We start from the raw sequence: 21,919 nt of genomic DNA, 5'->3' as shown, positions 1-21,919 counted from the left end.
AAATAATATCAGGACTTCCATGCTAGGATTTATTTTTAAAACAGGAAGTGGGTTGTTTTTGGTGGGTGATGTGAGAGGCCAGTGTGAAGTGTTGCTTGGTGGGAACTGGGGGTTTTCCAGCTTGCTTCCCCTGATGCCAGTGCTCGGAGGGAACCTCTGCCAGGCTCCTGCTTGCTGATGGCAGCAGCCTGTGCAAGCTGTGTCCTTTTCCTGTAGCCTCTGGAGTTAAGAAACACAGAGAAGTTGGGTCTGAAGCACTTGGTCCATCTACTTGCCCAAAGGCAAAGTTTTGCTTTACAAAACGAAGCATTTCTGCAACTTATTGTTAAAGACCTCAAATAACGAGACATTCGTGGCTTTCCCAGGCAGTCCTCGGTGCTTCATTGTACTGTTTTATAGATTGCTCCTCCTGGTGTCTGACCTGTTGCAATTAAAGCCTGTAGCTTCATTTTGGTATGGGGGACAAAGGGTTTTCTTTCTTCTTTATAGAGTTTTATGTGCTTGAAGACTTACCATGTTACTTTGTCATTTTTCCGTAAGATAAATGAGATAAATTTGCTACAGCATACTTCATGCCTCTTTTGGGTTTTTTTCCTGATCTTTGGACTCATTTTCCTTACACTCTGCGTCAGAGAAAACTGAACATAAAATTTTTGTTGTGCTTTTGTTGATGCTGAGTGGAGTGGGAGAGGCACTATGTGTCTTGCAAGCTTTATTCCTGTCTGTACATCTCAGTATGATATTTGTTTTTTTCACAACAACCTGATGTTGTTGACTCTATGTTCAGCTTGAATAGACTGTTTCCCCCACAAGTTCTTTTGTGAAGAACTTTTACCTAACCAGTTCTTCCTCATTCTGCATTTATGTAAATGATTACTCTTTCCTGTGTTTCACTTGTAGCTATTGAATTTCTTACTGTTTCCTTCAGACCTTTTCTCCTTTTTATGTGATTAGAATTCTTCTAGTGCATTTGATGTCCATCCCAGCTTCTTGTCTAATGTATTGTCCACCTTCCTAATTCAGACTTTCACTGAACCCAAGAAATACTCTTGCAGAACCCTTTTTAATGCATAATTCCAACAATCATTTAAAACTAGTCTTGGCTATAGTTTTCCAGACTGTTTTGTACCTCTGTGAGTCTCATTAAGGCACTGTTTTCCGTGCTTCCTTTATGAGAGCATCTTGAGAGACAATTAAAAGAGCTCAACTGCATTCATAATGTTATGTGATGCTTCTGCCCACCCCTACCTGCTTCCCTGTTGTAGAAGGAACTTGGACTGCTAGTCATGATTTGTTCATGGCAAATAATGTTTGTTCCTTGTCTTCTTTTAACTTTCATGTGCTAAGAAGCACCTTAATTATTTGTTCTGCTTCTTTTTCATTAGCTTGTCTGCATTCTTCCAATTTGTCTTTTTCTTATGCATTTAGAGACTGGAAAGGAATGTAGTATTTTCCTACTTTTCTAATATCTCCCCTATGTTCAAGTTTTCAGACTGTCCATTCATTTCAGATGTTGTTTTATATTGGTTCTTCCAGTACCCTAGGATTACATTCAATGTGTTCAGCTGATCTGGAAGCATCTGGCTTATCTAAGCTGTTTCCACACGGGGCTGAAATTTCACCTTTTTGTGTCTGTATGAGTAATGCTTGTTTCCAACTTGCATCTGACTTGTAGAATAAAGACAGAAGAAGAAAAAAGAAAGGTGTATAATTTCAGGTGCCTCCCCATCATCTATGGACAGCTTCTTATCAATGAGGGGTGAAACAATATTTTTATTAATCTCCATTTTGTGATTGTTTACATAGAGTTAACTGCTGATGCAGTAGTTTATCAAGGCAAAAAGTTCTTTCCATTAAATTCTCACTTATCTATAGCTGTCCTAAGTAGTTTCAAGAACATCCATCTCTATGCCTGATGTAAGCTCATTGACACCAGCACCTCATGCAGGATTGTGGAATATACTGATTTTATTTCCACTCTCAATCAAGAGGTGTACTATGGCCTTCAGAGGTACTGTGTCATCAATACCAGACTTAAAAATACTGAGTGCTCTAAGCTCCCCCAAACAGAGAGATTGTTTTCCTTTGTTAGTGCAATACCTGCACAAATCTGACATCTGTGTGTTCTGTTCTCGAGTATTTAAAACAAAGATTTCTCATAGGGAAAGACTAATGCTTCCATAAATATGCCTATGGTTGTGCATATAATGTAAATGATGCAGTAGATTTACAAAATGGGTAACTATAAAGTTCTGTGGAGCAATGTCACCTTAATGATCCAACATCAGAAGATTACCTGAAAAAACCATGCCTGCTGAAATGTTCAGAGGAGTGGGATAATGACTTGTGTTTATTTAATGGCTCTGTCAAAAGAAATTCCTGCAAAAGCAACAAGAGTTCACTGTTTTTAGGAAGAATTGGCAGTGACTCTCATTTTTAGTTTGCCTTGTGCTTTCTTTTAGAAGAGATTCTTGTGACCTTTTCTGACAAGCTCTAACACTTCCATTGTTTGCTGCAGGCCTTTGAAATGTGGCAGAGATAGCCTTGGGCCCAGGGAGGTGCGTTTTGCTAGTTCAGTTCACATTTAACAAAGTTAAAAGCTTTGAAAATTGCTATTCCTCATCTGTGGTTTAAGTTGCTTAATTCTGGCAACCTGCCCAAAACCCTGAACGTTCCCATCGTGGCAGAGAGCCAGGGATTGTGAACCAGCAGCATCCTGGTAGCTCATCTGGGCTTCCAGCACAGATTACATGAGAGCACAGACTTCAGCCCACATGCCACCGGGCCAACTGGAGAAAGGAAGGTGGACACAAGGAAACTGCCTGTCTTCTGAGAGCAGAAAAATGAGGCCCCATCCCTGCATGTGATCTGTTCATACTGTTATATTACAAATATGTGTAATCATCAGAGACTGAGCTCTGCGTTCGCTTCTGCTTAATGGTATGAATTATATACCTTTCTTGTTTTTTTTAATTGAAAACATGTCGTTCAAGACAAAGATTATGTGACCTCAGGGAAGAGAAGCCAGGTGAGCCTTGGCCAATCCTTTTATAATAGTTGGATCTGAGAAGGAGCTCACTGTAACTTTTTTCCTGGCTATACTGACCATCAAGTGAAATCACTTACACATAAGTAACCAATTCATTATGTTGCCTCATATTTGTTTCTCTGTTACCAGCTCATTAACATAAATCTTCTCTTTGACGGTAGCTAATAAATTTAGGGCTTCTCAGCCTGGTGAGGTGGCTGCCTTCACTCCCGTGTGGTGCTGTTCTTCTCTACTAAGAACATCCACAGGGGGAGGTAGTTGCCTTGAAATAAATAGTCTGTCTTGCTCTTAATTGAATGCCATGAGCAGACACACTTGTCTCCTGTTGCCCAAGTGAGGCAATTGTCCAGTAGTCCATGTGTTGTGGCTTTTGGTTATGAAGGTTTAGAGTTTAGTTCTGAATACTTGGGTTCTTTTATCCTTTTAATCCCCAACAATGAAAACCAAACCAAAACCCAAAAAAGACTCTGCTAAGAAAATGTTACTTCATTACTTGACAAAGTAAAAGGCAAAAGGAGGCTACCAGATAATTACAAAAATTACAAAACGAAGTACTTAACAGTAGCCTTTGTTATTGCAGTCTCTCCCATCTTTGTGCACTGGATGCCTGTAGGTTATAAGCACGTGCACACTTCAGTTGTATGACCACATACCATCATTTTCTACCAGACCACTTCCTCAGTGCTCAGAGTAAAAGCAACCAGAGGCAGTTATCTGCAGGGCTGCTTTCCTTTCTTTTGCCAGGCATAGTTTGGAAAAGCTCTTTCCGGACTCCTGGCCATCAAAATATGTAACAGGCAACTGACAACCCTTTAGTTTGACCTACTTGACCAACAACTAACTTGAGGTGTGTCCCGAGGATTTCACCTTCCTCTTTCCCTTGCGAGGTTCGAACATGAGAGCATCACATCAGCTCAGGCAGATGTCTAAATGTTAAGGTTGTGATTGAATATGGACTGGTTTGGTTGTGCCAAAATGAAACCTGTAAAAAGATAAGCAATTAAAAGCTTATACCTAAGGGTTTTAAGATAAAAGCTTATATTTTATTGCCTATCCATATTAGCTGTAGACACAATCAGAAGAGTGAGGAAGGCAAAGTTTTAAGATGTATGGTGCTGATGAAACTGGAGGTTACCTAAATACTTGTTATTAATCATATATAGGAAGTAAATTCATTGAATCTGTAACTTGTGCCTAGCAGCTGGATTTTCATATCTCCTTCATTTTTAGGGACAGTAGGAACTAGAGATGTTTTATGCAGCCACACACCGTGCCATGCAAATAGAGAGCACAAAGTTAAAGAATGTACTCCTAAGTTGATGCATTTGTCTTTCAGAGTAACAGGACAGCAGAACTCCTAACATTTCTTTCTAGGAAATGTGTATTTTCTAATATATGGGTGGTCTTCCCTTACTAGAAGCAAAGAGCAATGCCACTTGTATTTTGTTGTGTCACTGAAGCCATCCTAGTGTTATTATGACGTGCTACCATAAAAAAATAACTAACTAGTCTACATAAAGGACATCTCACCACAGCTCAGGGTTATCAGGATGTTTTTTTCCATTTTTGGAATAAAACTGAAAGCAATTTTATTTATTCTATCTTTGCACTCTTCCCATGTTGTATTTGATATTTGACTTAGGCCTAGACTGTTCCACAGCCCATAGCAAACAAAACTGAATGCACGTTGGACATGTACAGACCTTGCCAAAGGCATAAATTGTACTAAATGAGCCATATTCAATTTCTAATACTCCCAGGCTCCTATGGGTGGAGTCCTGTGTTGTTGAAACGATAAAATTCTTGGGTATCATCTTGATGATACAAAATTATCCATTTGACTGAAATGTATTTGGTGTCTTGGTTTTATTGCACCACTTTTTACTGCTTTTCAGACTGATCAGTTCATTTGAGTTTCCTAAACTTTTTATGTATCCAGCCACATGCTGTACATTTTCACTCACCTATTTGTGCCTTACTTTCATTTACCTTATCTTGCATTTTAAAGGTTTCACCATTTTTAGTGAGACTAGATGGCACTGTGGTTTTGATGGGGTAAGGGAAAGTCCCTTTTGCTTTGCTTGGTAAAATAAGTAAGAGACCAGTGTCTGTACTTCCTTCTTGAAGAAAAAGACTTGTTTGTTCATTGTTTAGAGATCTTCCCTATTTTGACTTCCAGGTCTATCTCAATCTCATCTTCCTCTCCTCCTGCAGTTAATTACCAATCCTGGGTTGTTTCCAACCTTTCCTCTTTTCCAACCTTTCCTTTCCTCTTTGGGGAGTTGTGTTCATTAATAAAAAACTCAAACCACGTAAGTCTTCCACCTAGATTACATACGTTTTTTTCCTTACTTCTCTCAGCATCTTTCTTTCCAGCCTTTTACACTGCCCCCTGCTTTCTTTAAACTCCTCTACCCCCATGCATCCTGTCTACGAGCTGTTGAATTGCTCAGACTGAGCCCCTACAGTCTTCATTCTGGCTGTTCACACTGTCTCATATGAGGTCTCTGTCCATAGCCCCATGTTCCCATCAGACTTTCAGTCTTGATTTTCTCCTCCTGAGTGTTGTCCTGTGTGTCAGAGATGCAGCTCAACCCTCTCTCTCTGAACCATCAGTGTGCCTGGTGCTGCGTTCTCGAGAGCAGCAGAACAACTATTTAAATATTTTCAAATGTAGGGATGCAACCTAATATTTAAAGCTATTGTCCTCTTGTTAACACAGAGTAGTGGTCTGATGGGATAATCTCCCAAGAGGAAAAATGCATAAAACGTATTAACTGAGCTTCCAGAACATGTAAAAGAAGAATAGAGACTTCAATGCTTTCGTTGAGTGCGAAACAAAGATATCCTGAAGCTGGTGCTGACTCCAGCTGATAAGTCCATCCACATGATGCTATATTTAGATCTGAGCTAAGCATGTGAGGGACCAGCTCTGGAACCCCTGCACTTCTGCACGGTTATTCCACAGCTGGATAAGAGGCGGTTGCATTAGATTCGGTAACCTGTTGATCAGTGAGCAGATCTAGCAATCTGGTGTGGGTATCTCATGCTTTTTGGGACCATTTCCAACCAAGTTCTCAGGGCCTTTGGGGTTTGAACTCAAACAGGCAAGTCATGACTGCCGTGTTGTTTGGAAGAATTGTGTGGTCAGTGCTTGAAAGAATGATATAAGAGAAGGCTTATTAAATTTTCATTCATCTGATTAGTTCCTGCTGATCTTGTAGAGCAAATATATACTAGAAATAGGCACTTGGTAGTAATTGTGCTTGTACCAAAACAGTAACTAATATGTATAACATACAAGTATCGAAAGAAAATCTTTTTCATAATTAAGTTTCACCAAAAAAAAATAAAAAACATTCAAAACTAACATTTGTTAACGCCTCTGAAGGTATGTCAAGTGCTCACACACAGTTCTGCCTTTACTCATGTATTTCCCTTGTGTCTTGAATTGAATGCATTTGTCACAGATTAAATAACAAAAGCTTTGGCTCAGGTGGTGATTAGGAGCATAACATTGTTCTAATATTAACTTCACCTTTATCCAAAAAAACTTGGACTACTAAGTATGGAAAGAAAACCTAATGTAACTTCTGCTTTATCAGCTAAGAGAAGAGAAAATTGTGTAAGTACATTATGCACATCCTAAATCTTGAATATTCTGGATAAAATACTTTTAGAAAATGTAACATTAATGAAAACACGAACAGGGAAAATTTTTAAATAAAAATTTTTAAATAAAATGTGAAATTCTGCTAAATTTATTGTTTTAATAGCTTTGGATTTCCTTTTGTAAAACATGTTTTAAATTCAGATATGTCTTCAGTTTGTTAGATGAGTAATTAAGGCATTTCCATGATAATATTGCCTCAGGTGATTTCAGAGTTAACCTGAAAGCATTTAGGTGGTGACTGAAACATTTAAAATTTTCGTAGAGAATTTCAGCAGCAAGTATTAAGACTTTATAGTTAACATTTAATATCTCTGTGATGCTCTATGATTTGAAGAAGTAACTTTGTGCTTTAAAAATTTGTTAAAATATCATCTTTCCACGATTTGATAGAGTTATTTTAATTATTGTCTCTCAGTAGTGTTATTTCCATAAATATAATTTGTAATAGCAAATATATTTTAAGTAACATAGTACCTTAAATATGAGATCAGTGGTTAGTTACTGGGTTTTGCTTCCAGTTGTAAAAAAAACAAGAGAAAAAAACATCATCTTAGTTCCTTCACTCTGAATCTGGAGTAATTGTCTGACAGCTCCTATGCAATATTTGTTTATCTGATTAGATCTTGTACATGGTAAAGAAAGTTCATCATTTATTGCTGCTTTTCCTTCCCTATTTTGCATATCCCTGTTAAGCCCTTAATTCAGTATATTTAGAGATATTTGTCTCATTGTTAATGGATTTGTTCATGCTGATTTGAATTGTTGACAAGATTTAAAAAAAAGCACTTTTTAACAAGTTATTTTGCACATACAATGTGGTATTAAAAAAAAATCTCAGCAAGGTATACCTTTTGCGCTTTCTAAATGAGTTAGCAGTGCTTGTATGTGATGAGGAGGTAGTATGTTTATAAAACAACCTTTTAGGGCTGATTGTGACAGTAAATGAAAAATTACTTCCCTGGTTCTGTGTGGGTTTTTTTCCCCAGAAGCAGTGGAAACAAATCAGCAGCTAATTGCTGAGCACTGACAGGCTTCAGTCAAGGGGGGGCATCGTAGGTCTTTCACAAATAGACAATAACAAGTAAATCCGTTTGACCGTAAACTTAAGTGGCTGTGATACAGTAAATTACTTGCTCTATTTATCTTAATTTGGGGACTCTCCACCTCTAAGGTGCGTCAACAGCTTGTTTGTTGTGTGTATATGCTTTTAATTATATTACATTTAAAAAAACAAGTGATCTGAGTTCTTTCACTACAGTTCAGATTTAGGATTTGTGTCAGTCACATTCTGTCTTTTTGATTAGCCCTAAGAAGTTTTTGAAGTGATAATATTTTTCCAGAGAAATAAGTGTGTGTGAGAGTCTTGAAAACATCAGCTGAAGTCAGTAAGTTCTCTGCTGAATTTGTGGAACAGTGGATGGTCTGACAAACACCAGATGCCTGAAATATTCTGTTTTAATTCTTGGCTTATGCCCACAAAAAATGTTACTAAGAGGGTCAAAATAACCTGTTTTTAAATGGTTGTTGGTAGCTAATGATTCTTGTTAAAAACCACCCTCTGATAAGAATTTACATCTGAAATTCCTTTTCGACTTAGAAAAGCTAAAACCCAGGAGAGGAAACTCTTTGTGTATGGTTGGAAGTGGCTGTTTAGAAACACCATGCCATAATTACCTTTGTGCAATCTCACACTTACATAGAAAGAGAGCCCAAAACTGCACACGGGAACCTGTTGGAGAGCGATACACCGGTCTTGTGTCGCGACTTTGATCCCCCCCCCCGATGCAATGATGGATTGCAGCTCGTGACAAACTCTGCCCCAGCTCTGCCTGGCCCTTTGATCCAGTCCCAGTGTTATCTTCATTAAAAAGTGAAAGGGCTTGTGGGGATGCTTTTCCATTTTGGGAAATGTTTTCAAAGCTGAGTGTCACGGACTGTACGGGACTGTGCCGTAAGTGTTTCAGCACGGTATTTCCACTGGTACGATTCTTGGCCTCTTCTCCTGTGTAGATCTGGAATCCTGTATATCTGCATCCTTTGGAGACAAGTGCCTAGGGCAACAACTGTAGATAATAACTCACGATTTGTGTCTTTTGCAAGTTACAGTCATTGTAAACTGACAGCTGTGAAGGACCTAAACTCACATCAAAGGATACAGATCATCTGGTTAGGTCAATTAATGTTAATTCTCATCTTCCATTAAATTCTTTTATCGTCTTCTCTCTTTTTCTTTTCTTTTCTTTTTTTTTTTTCTCCAGCCAAGCCCGATACCAAGTCCTGTTTTGGGGAGAAAGCCAAACGCTAGTCAGTCATTGCTCGTGTGGTGCAAGGAAGTTACAAAAAACTATAGGGGAGTGAAAATCACCAACTTTACTACGTCGTGGAGGAATGGTTTATCCTTTTGTGCAATATTACATCACTTTAGACCAGACCTAATGTAAGTTGTATACTCTTTGCCTGCACAGCCTAACTCTCATAGAAATACAGAACAGTTAAGTTTATGTAAAAATCAAATTGTGTTCATTTCAGATGTTGAATTCTTTTCACCCTTTCCTTTCAAGCAGGGAACCATCCTTTCTAAGAAACCAGATTTATGAATGTTCAAACTTTGTGACCTCTGTGCTCTCCCTTGTTGCATAAACAATTATTTCTCCCCTCTCTGTGATTTGTTTTTCTTCTTCTTAATCTTATACAAAGAACTGACTTCAGGATGATTATGAGAATTGCGCCGGTGTTGAAATGAGATGAGAGGAATAAGCTCTTTGTACGCTGACAAGGACGGATTACCTCCTGGTAAATTTGGTTGTCAAGGCCGGCCTCTAGTCCCTGCCTTAACTTCTTTTTTAGATGGAAAGCTTCAGGCAATGAAACATGTAATCGGTGTTTATTTATTTATTTATTTATTCCTTTAATTTTCCACACTATTAGTTTTGTTGATTGAATTGCTGTGAAATTGCTAGTTACTATATGATATTATTGTATGTCAAATTTTTAGATTTAGTTTGTTTTAAAACTGCTGCTTTTATCAAATACTGTACATACCCACTGTGCCATTTTCCCCCTCAGTGACTACAAGTCCCTGAATCCTCAAGATATTAAAGAGAACAACAAAAAGGTAAGAACTGCCAAAAAAAAAAAAAAAAAAAAAAAGACATAGCCTCAGTTTTGACTTCACTGCAGGTTTTTATTAATTTTGGGAAATGCAGTTGTTTTGTAAGGTCATAACTGCAGCTCACAGAAGGTATTCGGCCTCCCGTGGTTCAAATCGGATGCTTTATTGACTCGAGTTTGTCATGGTTTTAACATTCACAACAAGTTCAAGGCCGGCATTAGAGTTTAATGTTTGTGCGGCCTACATTAACTGTGAAAGCAGGGGAAAGGCCTGGCCAGCCTTCTGTGAGCGCTCATGATTTTTCCTGTCAGCTGCGTAATTAAAAACAAATTTAGAAACACGTACCTGTGATTGGACTGTTGTACACGAGGCTTCTCTTGCTGTTGCTTTACCAGGGCTCTGGGAATTGGGCACGGTTGATGTTGCTTGGTGATTTTTATGTTTTTAAAGATGAAATATTACACCTACTCTCATGCATGCTGCACCATGAGTGAAGGGTAAAAATGTTGAGACAATACTTTGCAAATAAAGTGAAATATTAGGAAAATACTTTATAGCCTTGTGCTGGGCAGCTGTTTTAAACCACTCGTTGTGGGTGCAAAGATCTAAAAAGTTTCTCTGGAAGAAGCAGGAATTCAGTTTGGGAATCACCAGAAGACTTTTTATTTCTGCTCACTATTTTAGGCATGCTACAAACTTCAGTTGGGCCCTAGGGACATGTTTAGAAATTAAAATTTTCATGTGAGTCACTGATAATGAAATTGTTCCTTAAGATGATCTGAAAATTGTTTTTAAGTATCTGCCTTCTTAATGCTGGGATTTTGTTTTTCTATTGCTTTAAAAAGCACTAAATTTAACAAGGATTAAGGTATAAAAATATACTTTGAATAAATTAATCAGGTTCAATGTAGTAAACATATCTACAGTCTAATATGATTTAGTTATGTGGAATTTCTGAAAATGCTTTATTAAAATTCATTTGTGTTTGTATTTTAATGTGTCTACACATTTATGTGTTAGCCAGGGAGTTACTTGTCTTTAATTTAGTACTTATGTATTATAAATAATGAAATATCTCTAAGCTGCTGCTATATAATGAGTCTTTTGGCTGTTGATTTTTTTTTTTCATAATAATATGAGGACTTAAGATGACCTAATGTGACATCACATTATTTTCTGTGACCATATGTTTTTGTACTTCAAGTTTTGTTGAGCATCTGGGCTAATTAAGCCGGATTATAAAAAAGAAAGAATAGATTATTAATTAAAAACGTTAGCAGTATGATCAGTCATCTTTTCTTTATGAAACTGTGATGGCAAACAGTGAACTTTTCAGCCTCTCTTTCTAACAGGATATAGTTCCCAGAATTGAAGAAATAATGATTGTTGTTATTGTGCAGTTTTTTTCTTTCATCACTTTGGCAGCCTTTGCCTGACAGCCACACTGAGTATCTCAGTTGCTTCCTGCAGATTTATTTCCTGGTCTCACACAGTTCTGCCAGATAACCCCGTGTGCCCTTGGTTGGAGTGAATGCAACACTGCCAACAATGGCTGCCTAGAAATTCCGTGCAGATATGTAACACATTTGACAATGATTCCTCCTAACCAATTAAAATAACATCTTTGGATGAATAGGATGATTTTCTTTGTCTGAAGCAGCTCTTTTTTTTTTTTTTTAAATGTTTCTTTCCCTGCTGCTCCCTCTCCAGAAGGAAAACCATAGATTAAAGGTTAACCCGTAAAAGTATATCTTTTAGAAGTGCATGACCTTGTTTGTATTTTAATTTTAAAAAACGAAGATATCTTAAGAGACAACTATTTCAGTGCAAATACAGAGTATAATTACACATGGAAATGCACTGTTACAAAAGGCACATCATCAGAGATTCTTTATAACACACACCAACCACTTGCCAGTTTGGTGCTGCCACTGATGCTGAATAAAAAAGGGTATTTACCTGTGACATCTGATCTTGGCCAATATGTCAGTGTGTTACAGAGTTGGGAAATGATTGGAATACTGCCTGTTGTGCCTGTGCTGATGGATCCCAATTGATGTCTGTCAATCAGCTTGTCAGTAAATTAGAAAAAAAAAGAAAAAAACTTCATTGGGAGATAGGTAAATGGGCTTAGTGTCCTGAATAGACATACATAAAAAAATCCCAAACAGCTACTACATTGGCATCAATCCTAATTGGAAGATATTTTTGGTGCACGTTGCAAATTCAAATTTCTGTCAGGAACAAAAGAGAAACCAGGATTATCTCTGAGAAAATCAGAAACATTACAGAGATACTTTCCCTGATGGTCCAAGGAGTTGTGCTTCTACTTAAATCTCAGATATCCATGTAGCCTTCCCAGTAACATAAACCAGCTAATTTGATTTAATATGTCCATTTGATTATTATTAAATAATAATGAAATTAAAAATAATGGGAAATGTATTAAAATTAAGCATACTGGCAGTATAGTCCCCTATCAAAAATAGAATTTTTTCATATTGCTAATAACATGTCCTGCACTTTAAAAATTTAAGCTACTAAACAACACTTGGCTGGAGCTTTGAGGGGATGAAGGGATGAGAAGTAGGAGGGCACAACAGTATGATTCTAATAATGAATTTCTGGTTTTAATTATTGTTTGGAGAAGCTTGTTTCAAGAGATTATTGTGTGGGAATAGTAATGTATATTTTGGATGTTCGATTGGCACTTTCAATTTTTATGGTGCCTTTTTCCCCCCAGTTTTTGGCCATTTCTAATAAATTCCTCAATACATTTGAACTTAAATTATTGTCGTAATAAAATATTCAATTTTTAAAAGGAATACTTTTAAATTATACATTTAAACAGAAGAATTCAGAATTACAGGGATACTATTGAGTCAAATGGAAAAAATTCCTTACCTTTAATCTGGAGTCATGCTTTTATAACAGGTGTTCATACTTCTAGGGTTTGATTCCACAAAATCATAAGCACATATCTAATTGCATGTGGTTGAGGTGCTTGTTGGCCTCAGTGAGATCATGAAGGAGCAGAGTTAAACATGCAGATAAATAAGCATTTGCAAAATCAAGGCTGAGTTATGCCTCTGTTTAACAAAAAGAATTTGACTCGGGAAATTTACTCTGTTAATACCATGTTACAAAGTAGTTAGAAACACGAGGCGTTTATACCTATGCTGGAATATCAAGAAGCTCCCAGCTTTTCTAGTAGTGAAGGAGAACCCATCACAAACAGTTGTATGGACATGTCCAGAACACACAATTGCTATTTCTAGAGCTAATGTCTGTAAAACACTGGCCTGCCAACCTACTTAGCTACTGTACTTTAAAAGGAGAGAAGCAAAAATGTGTATCATCCAGAATGGGAAATGAGAGGAGATAGGAAATAACTATCTGGCATCAGCGGGAAATAACTGTGTTTAATCCCAAGCATCACTGGAAGAACTGAGCAGGCAGCAAAAAGTGATTGAATCTTTTGCTGCAATATTTGCAGCAAAATATCAATATGGATATTGAGAATATCCATCACTCCAAGTTCAGTCCTGCAGTAGTGTTACTTCTTAGCAAGTACCTTTCCTGACAACCCTGAAACACTGTCCCCACCTTCGTTTTATTGACCCTGAGAGATACTCATAGGATTTAGTTTTATTAGCATATAACTAAGAAATTAAGAGTATAAAAAGAGTTCAGGTAAAATGACATCTCTGGGCTCTGGCTGCCCTGGACTGCCGTGCCTGTCCTTAGGTCCTTTCATTCTTAAGATGGTAGCTCCCACTACCTGCAGTGTGGGGTGACAAGTTATTTATGCCACTGAATCAGCAATGACCCACTTAAGCAAACAACAAATCCTGGTGTTACCTTTAGTCCACAGACAGCACAGCTGGCTTGCTGTTCTTTCGTGCCCAGCCTGTTTTCTGCTGTCATATGAGCATTCATCATTCCTGGTACCTGCCATGGCTTAGGCTGCCAACCCAAATCCATGCCCTGCTCTCCTTTATCTTGGCATTCTCTGTGCTCCTCATGTCTATTCAGTTCCACCTGTCTTGTCTCCCTCTCCTCCATAACCAGCCTGGTCCTGCTCCTCCAGCTCTGTTTCCCAAGCCCAGGTAAGTGGCAGCTGTCCCTCTTCTACCATCCAAGTTCTTTCCATTCCCTCCCACCTATCGCTTTGCTGCTGTTCTGCTCCGTCTGGAGTTCGTTATCAGCAAATACATGTCATGTTTGCTGCTCCTATATCTAAGCACAGCTCTGTGTTTATAAATGGCATAAAAATCTCTCATAATAAACCTTCACAAGAAATGATACCACACTGAAGACCAGCATTGATTTTAGGCCAAATCGTTTTGCATGGAGAGAGCCAGAAGACCTTAAAAATAAATTATTCAGACCATTTCTATGTGTAGATAACTTCTGTGAATCATTTATTGTAGTGATACAAAAACTGCTTCACCTAAAATGCTTTGGCAAGTTATACCTGAGCATGAGGGGAAGCATGCAGAATTTCAGGAAGATAAATTCCAGCTTTTGGTAGCAGAGTTTGAAAAGTGTCTGAAACAAAAACTGTTCGACCCTTGCACAGGGAATGACATTGCAAGGGGAAGGAGAGAGCCTCCTTTTCTCAGAGCAAGCAAAATAACTGGGTCTGCTGAGACCTGGCCAGCCCATCCCCACATTCTCTCTCACCACTGAACATTTACTATTATGAAAGCCAAGAGGATAAAAAAAATCATAATTGATTTATCTTTTTTTTTTAAATATCCTTCTAAAACTAAAGAAATTAAGGAAAAAGTGTAAAACTGGAGTTGAGTTGAAGCCAGTCATATGTGTTATTGTTTCTTTGTAAGAGGACAGTTTTCTCATCCATGTCTTAAATTTAGCATCTGCTTTTATTCAAAATAGGGTAGGAACAACTGTGAACATTGTAAGCCCCTTCAGAAGATGGTGAAAAGGAGCTGCAGGATTCCTGGGGGAGGAGAAGCCCACATGCTTTAACCGAGTGCATCTATGCTAACAGGAGGCCTTTTAAAGGCTTCCTTGAAACACAATATTGTCTTCCAAGGTTAATCCAGGATAGTAATAATTAATTGTAAATTGAGAAACGGCCTTAATTCTTCAAAACTAGAAAAACCTGATGCACCAAGCCCACTCACTTAAAGGGCCAGCTGTAAGAAGACAATGTGGCCTCACAAAGTGGGAGGCTTGCAACTGTTTAGCTTTTAGAAATGAAAGTGAAATGGGAATGATTTTCACTGTCTCTTTCTTACAAATTTATAATCAACAACGTTTTTAAAATGCATTTGTTTGATGGATTAATGTGATTTATGCGTAGTGTCAAGTAATCTCTGGTGTTCTTTTTGGCTGTCTGGACATAGTTTTTCATCAACAGAAATCACTGCAATTACATAACAAGTAGAAGGCAGAAGGTTGATCATCAGTGATAAAGCTCAAGATGGATTAGTGTTGTGTTTCTTATATCTTTGTTCCTTATCTTAAAAAGCCATCCTGAGTTGCTTTTTTTTTTTTCTGGTCCAACTCTTAGACTTTTTTTGTTTGCTTGTTTCCTGCTACTTGAGTGAGAACCATTTAAGATATTGGCAGGTTTTCTTAGTGCAAAAAAAAGGGCTTTTAAGTTGCAGTTTCACAAATAGCTATTTTCTCATAGAAGTGTAATAATTTTGAGTAACCAAAGATTTTAGTATTGTATGGTATCAAAATGTGTTAAAAATATATTTTAAAATGCCACTTGAATGTCTTTGCTGGTTATATTCTCTCAGTTTTCTTTGCTGTGAAGATTTATAGAAGATATATAGAAACCATCAGGAAAAATCGATGAGTTGGATGGTGCAACAGAAAATAGTAACGATTCTAATGAAGCCAGAAGAATAATAAGTAATAGAACTGAAGCCGTGTTCTACCTGTAATACCGAATGTGTTTTAGGCTTGCTTATTTTGGCTGAAACTTCCACTTGCATTCTTGAAATGTTATGATATGTAAGAAACTGCCACACTGTAACATTTATTTTGTCTGTTTTTAAAGGCATACGACGGGTTTGCCAGTTTAGGAATATCACGATTGCTGGAACCTTCTGACATGGTTTTGTTGGCGATACCCGACAAACTGACTGTTATGACCTATCTCTATCAGATAAGGGCCCATTTCTGTGGCCAGGAATTGAACGTGGTTCAGATAGAGGAGAACAGTAGTAAAAGCACATACAAAGTGGGTAACTATGAAACGGACACAAACAGTTCTGTCGACCAGGAAAAGTTCTACGCAGAGCTGAATGACCTGAACCGGGAGCCCGAACTGCAGCCGCCGGACGGTGGCTTGGCAGACTTTGCTTCTCAGGATGACTCCGTGTTTGTAAATGACAGTGGTGTTGGAGAATCTGAGAGCGAGCATCAGACTCCTGATGACCATTTAAGCCCGAGCACAGCTTCCCCTTCTTCTCGCAGGACTCGAAGTGACACAGATCCACAGAAATCCCAGCAGAGCTCTGGAAGGACTTCTGCGTCTGAAGAAATTGGGAAGTGTAGCAGTACAGACACAACACAAGTGCAGCCTACATTGGGAAGGAAAAAATTGCTGATAACTGACACTTTAGAATTCAGTGACTTAGCACATGTCAGTGATCAAAAAGAGGATACGTCTCCCACAGTTGCTTGTGAAGATAACAACAAGAAGAGACACCAGAGTTTAGACAGTACTACTGGTTTCTCAGAACAAGAAAAGCTGGGATGTATTGGATCCACAGAGAGCACAAGAGCAGATCCTGGTTCACCTGTCACAAAACCGAGTTTATCTCCGACTTCTAAGCCTGGATACTCCTATAATATGGATACAGATCTTACAAAGAAACCACATGCTTCTCCAAGGCAAACAGAATCTGATTCTGACAGTGATGCCAGAACAGCTTTAAGTCATGCAGATCAAACTGCAAAAACAGCCCAGGTAAGAAACTTATGCCTGTGAGTTAGGATGGAGATGCCGTTCAAGTTGTTTCTCTGCGTTCATAATTTACACCTTATCTTCAGTATGAATGGTGAGGTGAGCAGTGTATTTTTATTGTTGGGCAGTAAGTATTTTGCCTAAAAAGTAGGTGGTGCTGAAAAACAATCATCACATGAAAAAATAATTTATACAAATTGTCCCACTATTAATCTTTCCAGTCTCTCTGCAATTAAAGGGAGTTGTGTTCTTGACTATCTGGAAGATGGCTCCAGAACTTTTGCCGCTGACTGTGGCAACACGTTTCTTCTAAGTGTTGCATACTGAAGCAAAAACCGGAAAAAGACATTAGTTCAATAAAAAATGTCAAATTTTGAGTACCTTAAAATTTACCAAAGATATTTCAAAATCTTGTTTGAGAAACCACACAGCCTTGTGACCATAGCCACAGTGGTGAGGTAGAAACTCCAGACTATTAAATTGTGCTGTCCACTGAGTGGCCTAAAGCATGTTACTTCACCACAGTATCATTTTCCTTTCTATGAAGATAAAAATATATGCCCACCTACCTTGCAGATTTATTGTGAGGGTGAAAGTTGAATATTACATACATATACTGAGTGTTATCAATAAATCATATAATCACAAAAATATGTAAAACATGTTATCAACTCTTATCTACAAAAATACCAAAGCAGGCCTATAATTTTACCTCTGTGAAGAGCTTTATTGACTTTTGGCTTGGTTTGGCTTTGTGCCAATCTTTTGGTAGTGTGATTGCTTCAAATATTTTTATGGTTTTGTTCTGAGTAAGCGCCATAAAGATTCATTGTATCGCAAGAGAAACAGTCCATAGATGGGTACTAATAGCCAAATATTAGTTCCATAGCTAGCTAATTTCTTTAATCAGTGAAGTCTCATGAAGTTTCTCTTCGTCGTCATCATCATCATCATCATCTTTGTTTACTGGATGAGAAAGGAACAGCTTGGCCCATATAGAATAAAAAAGCAGGAGGCAAAATTTCTTCTCTGTGAAGATTTTCATGGGCAAGGGTGTAACAGGCCAAGAAAAAGCAAGAGTTGACTTCAAAGGAAGCTCTTTGTTGTTAATCATTGGTGCATTTGCACATGGTAATAAAATATCAGATGTGAGGCTCACTCTTAACCTTGAACTCAGTTGTAGTTTGGAGTCAACCCACGTGGTTGTTGCAGAAGCACAACAAGCAACACCTGTCCCAGCTCTGGCTCCTGTAAAGGCCTAGAGATGCATTTTCCCAGTCTTCACAGTTGACCTTGACTAAGAAGTCAGCCCTTGGGAGTGTATATGTCTGGGAGCTGCTCGTGTTCTCATGTTGCCAATGCAGAACCGCCTTTTGTTGTTTCTACTCTGCAGATACAGTCAACCCTGTGTATGAAGAAGAGACATTCTTCTAGATATTCATAAATTAAGTAGAAGCAGATATATTTGCAGGTTTTTTTGCCTTGTACCCAGCCTCTTTGTGTTCTGTTTAAGTTGTGAATGAGTGATACCCATATAAGTAGCCAACAAAGCATTGTATTTGCATACATATTAAAGTAAACAAGTAAACACATAGCATGTTTGACATAGCTTCTATGAAGCCAACTGGTTTTGTTTCACAGTTGCAGTTTAAAGGCATTAAATGCTGATAGAAATTAAGTTTTAAGGGGAAGGGAGAGAACTCCTATTTACATTATAAAGGCCTAAGACTTTTTTTATGTTTTGATCATCTTTTCATTTCTATAGAACGCTCTGTCACCTCATGAAGATGTAATTCATGTGACTCCTGACCTTTATAGTATACATAGGAAGGCCACTGGCTATTAACTAGTGTGTAAACGTTCAGTACCCTGAGGCTGCCTTGCTGTTAATTATATTTCTTTATTTTTAAGCAACGTATGTTGTCAAGACAGGAAGAACTTAAAGAACGAGCAAGAGTTCTGCTTGAGCAAGCAAGAAGAGATGCAGCATTAAAGGCAGGGAATAAGCAACTAAGCAATACGCTCATCCCAGCCCGCAATAAGCAGCTGAACGATGTAAGAAATACTGGCCAGTCTTGCAGTTTACAGAGTTAAAATTCATTGTTTGTGCTTTTTTTTGGGGGGGGGAGGGTGAGGCATGTCCTTGCAGAATATTTCTTCTCCGCGTTGAATTGCTCCGATGTGTTGTGTGTCTTTCACTTTTAAAGCCTGTTTCTCCCCATGTTATGGCCAACAGAAAGGCGCCTCTGACTTCCCTGAAAGCAGAAGTCTGGGAGCACCTTCTTTGATTGGCACTGCAGTTCTTAATGGGATGAAAACCCAAAGTTACTTGTTAAATGATAGTGAAGTAATTTGTGCTATTTATGATTAATTCTCTTTTTTTTCGGTTAATGTAAATGGTTTCCCTGAGCCTCTGATTGTCAACCCCTTGCTGCTTTATGAGTGTTGTTTCAGTGAATGAAGCTGCTTGTGTCAGTCTTGTAAAAGAGTTAGTTGATGGAACAATTCCTTTTTATCACCAAAGTTGATTATGCTGGTGAGATGGGAAAGTGGAGCTGGGGAATGAGCTCCAGTGTTGAAGCAGCTATGGTTGCATCTCCAGTGGCCTCCGTGGTGACCTGGAAGGATCCATACTCTCTGGAGATTAAAGCTAATTAATTTTTATGCAAACCTTTGCAATGCTGGTTTTGTGATTCTAACTATTGTGCATTAGAGACTGTACTGGCAACTGAGAATGCAATTGTAACTGAAAAATAATGAGAGAGGGAGACTTGAATCTTTACAGATTCCCATCTTTCAGAGCTGAGTCCTGAGGGGCGAATTCTGGTCTTTACACAAGTGAGATCATGCAGTCAAAAAATGAAAGACAATGATTTACATGTCTCATTTCATTTTCTTAACTCTCTTGGATCCATGCTGGACTATTTTTTAACTTAAAAATTGTTTTCCCCAGTCTGATACTCCATTTTACTTTGAAATATATTTGTATGTGCAGACAAGTATTGTTTGTATAATGATGTTTAAACAATTTTTTGCTTATTTGGTATTTTAAGTTTTTCCTAGAGAAGTATATTTTTGTGTAAGTTTCACTTTGGATTTTTTTTTAAATTAGCTTTTCATAAAGAAAATTACACTAGAAGAGAGCTACTGTAGGCAATAACTCAGGCAGAAACAACTGTAAGTTGCCTAACAATTTTTATTACAAGCTCCTATTTTCATAGGTTTTACAACTTTGATAGTATTTCATTGTTTGAGCTGAAATTTTCACCATCAGCTCCTCTGCCTCAGAGTAATATTTTTTAATTTTTTTTTTACTTAAAATGTGTTCAGCTGTTTCTCTCTATTAGGTTGGATAAAGCATTGTTTTATCCGTGTTAAAAATTCATAAAATTTGGGAAGAAGGTTCCATCCCCTTGAAACATCTGTTCAAAACTATCAAAGTTGTGTTAATAGCACAACCTTGTCAGAGAGCCTTGAAGTTCAGAAAAGTTCATGCCAGTAAAAGTTGTCTGTATGAACACAACCCAGAAAGAGCATCTTTTACTGGTGCTCTCCTGAGGATGGAGGCCCATTCTGATGCAAATTGTAGTGTTGGAAAGCAAACTTTCTCTTTCAGAGTCAAACTCCTGTTAATGAAATCCAAACAGGAGTAAAAGAAGCTACCCCACTGGCACACAGAGAAGACATGCCCTGGATAGATTGGAGGAGGTAGATGGCAATGAGAAATTAGACAGAAATGAAGACTCTGCCTAGGCCATGAAAACCGGCTGAAGGGTAGGAGATAGTGACAGGGTTTTCAGCGTGAGAGTCAGGACTGTGTAGGTTCAGGCAGCCAGGTTACCCATGGGTCCTTATTTCGTTTGTTACAGAAGCTGAAAAGTTAAATGGAAGCCTGCAGGAAAAGGAAGGGGCAGTCTTTTAGGGCAGCTTGGCAGAGCCAAGGTTTCTTGCTGCCTCTGTCAGAAGCTCAAGGAGAACTGTGCTGGCACAAATCATAGAATCACAGAATCAGCCAGGTTGGATAGGACCTCTGAGATATCAAATACAACCCTTGATCCAACACTGCCGTGGTTACTAGACCATGGCACTAAGTGCCACATCCAGTCTCATCTTAAAAACCTCCAGGGATGGAGAATCCACCACCTCCCTGGGCAGCCCATTCCAATGCCTGATAACCCCCTCTGTAAAGAATTTCTTCCTAACATCCAACCTAAACCTTCCCTGGCAGAGCTTAAGTCCATACCCTCTTGTCTTACTGAGAACTGCCTGGGAGAAGAGACCAACCCCCACCTGGCTCCAACCTCCTGTCAGGGAGTTGTAGAGGGTGATGAGGTCTCCCCTGAGCCTCCTCTTCTCCAGGCTGAACAACCCCAGCTCCCTCAGCCTCTCCTCATAGGACTTGTGCTCAAGTCCCTTCACCAGCCTTGTTGCTCTTCTCTGGACCTGCTCCCCCTGGGCACTCTAAGCAAACTGTAATGGGCACTCTTGAGTTGATTGTCACGTAAGAATGACAAAAGCTCCTCAGCTCAGACGTGTGTTGTGGACATGTGATTTGGAAACTCTTAGATATGAGTATAGACTGCCAAAGAAATGCTCTGGAATAAATCGATAATTTTGTGTTCAGAGAAAAGTTTCGTAGTGTATTTTAAAAAAATATATAGGGCAGATAGTGAATGATGAGGGTAGAGTGAGCTACTGAACAGCTGTTTATTGCTGAACATTGTCAGTCATGGCTACCGAAAAAGACAAGTATCCTGTAGGGAAAAAAATGTATGAGTTATGCAGTTAAAGACTATGCAGTGAGAACCGATGCAAGGTTGTACAGCTACTGTAATTTCAACATTTTCTAACTTTTGAGTGCTTGACCTACCAAGCTCAACATTCCCCTAATGCATTTTAGTGGGAGACATGAATTGTGAAAGAGGAGTGTCTTTAATGGAGGCTGGTACAGTGTTTATATTTCATATATAAAGCTCTATATAGCATGAATATGTTATACATATGTTATATACATACCCATACATGTGTATTTTCTGAATGAGGATACATGTGTGCATCTACATATATAGGTATAAGATAAAATACATTGATTTCTGTTTTACTTTAACGTATTTGATCTTCACAGAGATGAAG

At 38.3% G+C, this 21,919-nt stretch overlaps 1 protein-coding gene across 11 annotated transcripts in view; it reads left to right on the top strand.

Moving 5' to 3' along the window:
* EHBP1 (EH domain binding protein 1) overlaps window positions 1–21,919 on the top strand; it is a 215,805-nt gene that overhangs the window by 132,428 nt on the left and 61,458 nt on the right. For 10 of the 11 annotated variants that reach the window (XM_029964393.1, XM_029964388.1, XM_029964387.1 and 7 more), the window contains 4 exons: window positions 8,981–9,159; window positions 9,789–9,837; window positions 15,875–16,789; window positions 18,698–18,841. In XM_029964393.1, the coding sequence (XP_029820253.1) occupies window positions 8,981–9,159; window positions 9,789–9,837; window positions 15,875–16,789; window positions 18,698–18,841 (1,287 nt within the window). The remainder of the gene's footprint in view (window positions 1–8,980; window positions 9,160–9,788; window positions 9,838–15,874; window positions 16,790–18,697; window positions 18,842–21,919) is intronic. The other variant, XM_029964392.1, reaches the window with a different exon arrangement.

The sequence above is a fragment of the Manacus vitellinus genome, unplaced genomic scaffold (genome assembly GCF_001715985.3).
Source record: "Manacus vitellinus isolate BGI_N305 unplaced genomic scaffold, ASM171598v3 scaffold_70_pilon, whole genome shotgun sequence".
Lineage (NCBI taxonomy): Eukaryota > Metazoa > Chordata > Aves > Passeriformes > Pipridae > Manacus > Manacus vitellinus.
The sequence above is the reverse complement of the archived record's forward strand: the minus strand, read 5'-3'. Positions and strand labels throughout refer to the sequence as shown.